Source organism: Fukomys damarensis, unplaced genomic scaffold (genome assembly GCF_012274545.1).
Source record: "Fukomys damarensis isolate Sample0158 unplaced genomic scaffold, DMR_v1.0_HiC HiC_scaffold_38, whole genome shotgun sequence".
NCBI lineage: Eukaryota > Metazoa > Chordata > Mammalia > Rodentia > Bathyergidae > Fukomys > Fukomys damarensis.
Window position 1 is genome coordinate 70,408,518 of NW_022900950.1, and position 8,010 is coordinate 70,416,527.

At 40.8% G+C, this 8,010-nt stretch overlaps 1 protein-coding gene across 1 annotated transcript in view; it reads left to right on the forward strand.

Moving 5' to 3' along the window:
- Arhgap10 (Rho GTPase activating protein 10) overlaps window positions 1-8,010 on the forward strand; it is a 300,009-nt gene that overhangs the window by 135,262 nt on the left and 156,737 nt on the right. Inside the window, exon 11 of the mRNA XM_019208745.2 lies at window positions 2,376-2,470. Coding sequence (XP_019064290.2) covers window positions 2,376-2,470 — 95 coding nt within the window. The remainder of the gene's footprint in view (window positions 1-2,375; window positions 2,471-8,010) is intronic.

An 8,010-nucleotide genomic window follows, 5' to 3' on the forward strand; every position in this document is an offset into this window, starting at 1 on the left:
TTTTTTTTTTTTTTTTTTTCTTATGGAGAAATGTTCTGCTACGTTGGCTAGGTTGGTCTCAAAGTCCTGGCTCAGGCAAAGCTCAGCCTCCCTCGTAACTAGGGCTGTAGGTACCTTCTACCATTCCTGGCTTGAATTGCAGTTTTCATAGGTCCAAAATGGCCAAATGTCAACCGTGGCATACGGTGTGATGTAATATAAAGTAAAAACTAATTTTCACTCTCTAGGATATAAGGAAATGGAAAGATATCCCTTGCTCCTGGGTAGGAAGAATCAACATGGTGAAAATGGCCATACTACCCAAACTGCTATACAAATTCAAGGCAATTCCGATTGAAATTCCAACAGTATATTTCACAGAACTAGAAAAAAGAATCCAAAAATTCATTTGGAATCCGAAGAGACCTAGAATAGCAAAAGCCATCCTAGGCAACAGAGACATGGCAGCAGGTATAACAATTCCCAATTTGAAACTATACTACAAAGCCACTGTGATTAAAAACAGCATGGTACTGGCAAAGAAACAGACCTGAGGATCAGTGGAATAGATTGGAAGATACAAAAACAATTTCACATGTACTCAGCTACCTCATCTTTGACAAAGGAGCCAACCATCCTCAGTGAAGGCAAGATAGCCTCTTTAATAAATGGTGTTGGAAAAAGTGGATTTCAACCTGCCAAAGATTAAAACTAAACCCTTATCTTTCACCATGCACTAAAGTAAAATCCAAGTGGATTAAAGATCTAAATATTAAAAAAGAAACGCTAAATTTGCTGGAAGATAAGTTAGGCAAAATTCTTGAAGAAACTGGCATAGGAAAAGACTTTATGAACAAATCCTAAGTAGCATGGGAACTAGCAGAAAGAATCAACAACTGGGATCTCATCCTACTAAAAAGCTTCTGCACTGCAAAATAAACCATCAACAGAACTAAGAGACAGCCCACAATGTGGGAAAAAATTTTTACCAGCTGCTCCTCAGACAAAGGACTATTATCTAGTATATATGAAGAATTCAAAACAATCAGCTCCCCCAAATGTAAAGACCCGATTCAAAAATGGGCCTCTGAAATGAACAGACATTTCTCAGACAAAGAAGTAAAAGCTTCAAGTAAATATATGAAACAATGTTCCACATCACTGGTCATTCGAGAGATGCATATGAAAACAACACTGAGATTCTACCTCACCCCACAAAGAATGGCTGCTATCAAGAAATCAAACAATAACAAATGTTGGTGGGATTGTGGGGACAAAGGAACCCTTCTCCACTGTTGGTGGGAGTGCAGACTGGTGCAACCACTATGGAAATCAATACGGAGATACCCCAAAGAGCTGGGACTAGAGGTTCCATTTGACCCAGCCATCCCTCTGCTGGGTACTTTTCAAAATAATTAAAAGAATAATATCACAGTGATATATGCGCACCTATGTTTATAGCGGCACAGTTTGTAATAGGTAAAACTTGGAAACAGCCCGTTTACCCCATCAGTTGGAGACTGGATAGAGAAGATGTGGTTTTTCTACAAAATGGAAAACTGCTCAGCCGTAAAGAATGAGAAATTAGAGTCATTCATAGGAAAATGGATACATATTGAGGATACACTCCTAAATGAAATAAATAAGCACATGTATAGATACTGAAAAGCTTCTCTAGTGAGAAAAACTATAGTGGTACGTAAGATTCTAATGATTTAATTGACAATATGAAATAGGAAGAAAAGGGCTAAAGATGTAGGGGAAGTGGGAAGGGTAGGGGAAAGGTAATAAGGGAAAAGGAAAAAAAATGAGAAAATGAAAAAAATGGAAACAAAGTATATGTAAATAGGGAAGGGAGGAGGGGGTGAAGGGAGGGCAGGGATAAGGGGAAAAAATGAGAACCAAGATCTGTCATGTAAAGGTACCAGATCCCAATGATGAATGTAACTGTACTGTATACCTAAAATGTATCAAGAAACTCAAGGGGAGAAAAAAACCCTAAAAAACTAATTTTCACTTTTTACAAGAAATATACAGTAAGAGAGTAACATACTGTAGCATTTTGAAACTGCCCTGCTGATTCATCTTTTAAAATTTACATTGGTGAAGTCTGGGTTGATACTAATAATACAGTCAGAAAGCTAGAAAACATTAAAAACAGGAGAATGACCAAAAATGGGTTAAGACTTAGATTCTAAGTAATGTTTAAAATCGCTTCTCAGCCTTTTGGTTAAGGTCAAGGGTAAATAATGTTTAAATAAGCTAGTTTGAAAGAAAATAGGATAAAGAGAAGAGACTTAAAATCTTGATTTGAGGCTCCCGCAGGAGAGGTGGCTCAGTGTGTAAATGTTTATCCTGCATTTCTGAGGGTTTTAAGCTTATTTTCTTATTTTCAGGGGGATGGAGAGGTGTTCTTTTTGAAAGAATGTACCAAAAGGCACACGGACTCCATTGACAGAAGGTTTTGTTTTGACATAGAAGCCGCTGACCGGTAAGTCGTTAGAATTATTGGTTGCGGTGAAAGAATCAGTTTAAGATGCGATAAACAAAGAGTTGACTGTGGTTTCCCTGTCCGGAAGGGTGTGTCTCGTCCCTCTGCCAGCCGTGGATTCCTTGCAGTGCACTGTGCAGTTTTTGTGCAGAGAGGTAGAGTGGCAGCGTCATCTTGACCTAAGTGTGAAGTCATTCTAACCTTTTGTCACTTAAAGAGTAACTTCAGAGCATTTCAGCATTGGTCGGAGTCTAATTTGTGGCAGGAGGAGGAGGAGAATGGACAAGAAGGCAGTGGGTGGACGAGCTGAGGAGGAGCAGAAGTAGCAGTGACAGAGAACCATGTTTGTTCTGTGGTGCATTTTCAGTGTGTGTGCTCTGTGTGCTGGAGGGTCTTACACGATCCCCCTCTGGTTATTCAAGGACTAGTTATTTCTTCTCATTGCATGACTTTGATTTACTTGTGAAAGAATCTTCTTCTTTTACTGTCCCCTCTCTGTTTGGCATTACTTCTGTGTTCTTCAGTAGCACTGAGGAAATTGTGGTACTCATAGGACATTTCTTTTGTCATTAGGCAGGAGAGTGATTCCTTTCCAGCCCTAGTTTTGACAGCAGCGATTTTTAGATAAGGCTCTTTCATGTTTTCATAATAAAAGCTTATAAAATGAGAATTTTTTTTTTTTAAGAAGCAAAACATCGGTTCAGGTCAGAATCCAGGAAGACAAAAATAAATTATAGCTGCTTTTAGATGCGATCGCTGAGTTGGACGGAGGAGGAAACATCTGTGCTAAGGAACTGAAAGAATTGATTACCTGGTGCATGCAAACGTGCCTTTAAGAACTAGGATGAATGTGCACTACCGGATGTCAGGACAAAAATTTCACGTCAAAGTGTGCCGAGTTTCAAAGCAGTTGAGTACCCATAGGACCGTATTAAGAGGTTCATATTGACGTCAATAGGAACTTGTTCCAAAACTGTAAGAGGAGCATCGGTCTGTATTCCACAACCCGAGCCCAGGCCTGCAGGTTAGCTTGTGCCAGCTTGTATGGTTCTCTATTTTGACTTGCTTTTAAATCTCTATCTCTGTGTTGAGTCATCTGTAATCTACTCTTTTTATAATCCTTAGTAGTTTCCGTATTGCTATGGATGATTCTTTCAGCATCTTGCTCCTCGATTCCTTGAATCTCTGTCCTTCGGTGATCTTGCTGTTCGGTTCTTCCCTCCCAAATCATTTCCTAGACGCTGTTACTGCATGAAAATGCCATCCCTGGGTAGTCGTCTTGACTGGAAGCCCACCTCTCTAATAACACCTTCTATCCTTCTATGCTTCCTTTTTTCCTTAACAGTGCTCTGACCCAAGGTAGGTAGGTTCCTTCCTTCCATCTCCCCATCCACCCACCCACCATGTCAATTCATAGCTGGTCTCCAGAGATGCGCCGTGTGGTACTCACTAGGCCATTAATTCTTTTTTTTTGGTACTGGGGATTGAACTCGGGTCCTTGTGCTTGGGAGACAGGTGGCAGAACCACTGAGCTACATCCCCGACCCTTACGCCATTAATTCTAACCAGTGTGTGTTCTTAGTTCCTTCTCTCTCCTAGTTGATGGATATCTTACATTTTCCTTTCTGTTTAGGGGCCTAGCCCTGACCACCTTTCCCGATGATGACTTTGTGTCCTTTTACTTTTTTTTGTTTTTAATGTTGCGGTGTAGCCCCACGCTCCTTTAGGGTCAGGTTCCCTGCCTTCCATCACCCATCGTGAGAGCCAGTTTTGTTCACTGTTTTCTATTTCTTCTTCCTGTCTTCCTGCCACTGTGCCATGATACTTTTTTTTTTGTTCTTATTATATGGGTTTTGCCTTTAGTCAGCCTGCAAATGCTCTTATTTAATCCATCTCTTAAAAATATTAAAAAAATACTACTACCACCATCATCAATGAAATAAACCTTTCCTTTCACCTGTTACCTATCTCTTCCCTCCCATTCACAAAAATTCTTCAAAATGCTATTACAAATACTATCTTAAATTTCTTCTCTTTTATTCTCTTCTAAGCTGCCTTTATGAATCCTGTGTCTCTACTCCTTCCCCGTGGTTTCTCTGTGGAGGTTTTCAGTGGGCTGTGTCCCATGTCTGGTGCTTAACTCTGCTGTTCTTTCCTGCAGCACTATCTCCCGTAGCCCGTGACTTTCTCCCCTGTGATACAAGGATGTGTACTGCTTTCTTTTCTAACTAGCCTTTTCAGTTTTTCACATTCCTTCACCAGTTCCTCCTTTCTCAGACTTCTTGATTTTGGAGTTCTGGGCTCAGTCCTTAGATCTCCTTTTTCTTTACCCATGTTCTCTTAGGTTCTTGTTCAGCTTCATAATTTTAAGGGCCATCTATATATTGATAACTCGGAAATTTATTATCTCTTGCCTGAATTCCAGATTCTTTATATCTAGCCACCTACCGGGATGTCTAATAAGCATCACAAACAGTGCCAAAATGGGGGGTGTATTGATTCGTTTTTGTGAAATTTTCAAGAAAAGAATTTTTTTTTGGTGGTGCCGGGGGTTTACTCAGGGCCTCATGAGTGCTGTGTAACTGTTCTACCATTAATATTTCTAGAGGGGTGTAGACTTTGAGATCCAACATCATATATGGGTGTATAGATTTAATATTTTTTAAAAACATAAATGTATTTTTAAAGCAATATGTGCTTAGTGTTAGTTTCACCTTTTTCTGAAGCTCTTGGGTTAGCTTAAATTATTCATAATACATTATTCAAAATATATTTTGTGACTTCTTTAGTCTTAACAATCAAGCAACTTTGTAAAATTTACTGAGGCTTATTTTTATTACTTTTGGTTTATTCCCTAATTTCCAAGCAGCAAAACATCTACTGTGTGCTGTTAGCAGTCGGGAGTATTTGGGACCCTTGGTGGGCAGGGGCTACCTGCTCCACTGTGGGTATTTTGCCCACCTGGTGCGTAGCAGGGTAGGGGTAGGCGGGTGTGTGTGCATTAAGCTGTAATTCTGGAGCTTTGAAGGCCTCGATTACTGGGGAGTTTGAGATCTGCTCTTTTCTTGCCTGTTTCCCTTGTTGTTGGCCAAGTAGACCACTAGGAAGTATAAGTCATTTGTTCTTTGTCTGTTAGTTTATGAATTCCAAGAAGGGAGGGATACTGCCTGACTTAGCACTGCTTGGTTCTGCTGTACCAAATGTGATGCTTCATCTGTGGTGGACCCTTCACCACATTAGTCCTGGACTAAATGAAATTGAATTGCTGCTCACAAGTGACAGAACTGGGATTAGATTCAGTCAGGCAAGTATCAGTCACCCGTGCTTTTCTTTTTCTCTGCCTTGCTGTAGCATGAGCTCTGGTGCTTTCTTTCCACTTAAAGAGAAATACATTTAACCCGCTTTTGAGTGGGTGGGTTCTGTAAATGGGTTTCTATGGGAGTTTATACAGTGTTGCTGTTGGGAACTTTTGTGTAGCAATTTCACAGTTGATGGCCTAGGTTTAATATAAGGAAATGTTGCCTTCCTGCCAAGTATCCGTTTTTGCTTTTTTAAAAATTTGTGTTAGGATAGCAGCCAGGTAGCTCTGTGATAGTAGATGATATTTAATATGGGACAGAGGGGCTCCTGGGCTTGTATTTGATCTGTGCGTATTTCACTAAACTGTGGCACTAGTTCAGATCAGGTTTGGTTGTGTGTGACAGAAAAAGTCAAAGTATGTTAAACAGTGTCAAAGTTTATTTTTTCACTCATGTGGGAAGCCCGGGCCAGACAGGTAAGTTTTCACATAACCTTTTTTGGGGGGGTACCGGGGATTGAACTCGGGACCTTGCACTTGTAAGGCAGGCAGCAGAACCACTGAGCCAAACCTCCTGCCCACTCACATAAGCTTTTTTGGGGTCAGATTTTGATTTCTCTTGGGAGTGGTTCCATTTTCCCAGGTATTTCAGGTGTCAGATGCCCGGTCCTGTTTATCATAGAACCCTGACTTTTCTTGTAGGAATACTTCCCAGACGTTGCACACATGACTTTTGCCCATATACACTGTTACTTGAACAGTGTCACGCATGGTTACACCTCTTTGCAAGGGGGGTTTTGAATCCTTAGGTTAGAAAATTGCTGTCGTGATTCCAGCACGCATGGGCCAAAATAATTCCTAGGCAATTTATTCCTCAGAACAAAGGGGACAACAATCTGGGTTAGGGCTGGGATCCCAAGTCGTCATTGTCTTCGTTGTTGGGTGGGTGTGCCCTTCATTCTGTTCTCTCTCACTTCACTAAAAGGGTAAAAACATGGTCTAAGAACACGATTAAAAGAGCAAGAAGAGCAAAAACACAATAACCAAGCCAGCCTACAGAATGGGAGAAAACATTTGGAAACCATATGTCTGATAAGGGACTCATTTTTAGAATATATAAAGAATTTTGTAACAATAATAAAAATACATGGATTTAAGTGAGCGGAAGGTAAGAATTAGGTATTTCTCCAGAGAAGGAAGGTATGCAGGTTGGTGCACGAACCCATGAAAAGCTATTTAATGTCATTAGCCTTGGGGAGATGTGAATCAGAACAGCAGTACGATAGCACTTCACACTCACCGGGATGGCTGCCTGTAACAAGTCCTACTGGAGCAAGTTTTCGCGAAGATGTGGGAACGCTGGGACGCTTAAACATGGAGGGTGGAAATTTCAACTGGTATAGATACTTTGGAAAAAGAGCCTGGCAGTTCTTCAAAAAGTTAAACGTAACTCTGCTGCCTGACCCAGAGATTGTACTCCTAGCCATATATGCGTGCTTGCATGCGTGCATGTGTGTGTGTGTGTGTGTGTGTGTGTGTGTGTGTGTAAAACACGTCTGTGCCAAAACATGTCTATGAATATTTGTAGATCCATTTCTTATTATAGTCAAGAGGTAGAAACAACCTGAATGTCTATGTGCTTATGAATGGTTGAGTAAAATATGATGTATCCATGTAATGAAAAATGCTGTAGCAGTTGACAAGGAAGGACTAGTGCATCTGGTAGTATAATTGAATCCTGAAAAGAGTGGAAGAAGCCAGTCATAAAAGACCGCATATTTGGGGGCTATGTTTATACAAAATATTGTAAAAGGCGTATCAAACCTGTGTCTGGGGGTTTGGGAAAGTGAAAAATGCTGGCTAATGAACATGGGTTTTTTGACGTCTAGGACAGTAAAAGTGTCTTTAAATTGATTTTGGTGATGTTTACACAAGTTTGTGAATCCATGACAATGAACTGCTGACTTGTACAATTTAAAGGAGTTAATTTTACCCTGTGAATCGTGTCTCAGACAGTTTTTTTTTCACCGAAAGGAGTACAGCTGCACATACATGCTAAACTGAGACAAAAAATAAGGATCTCAGTGACTCTTAAGTGTCCACTGCTTCGTGCCAGCCTCACTGCAGATAGCTTGGGCGGTAACGTTGCCCCCGACTGAGGTTGGAGGAGTGGTGTGGGTTGTGAGGCTGTTGCAGGCGCCCCGTGCCGCCGCAGACTGGTTATGTAACGACCCCCCCCCCC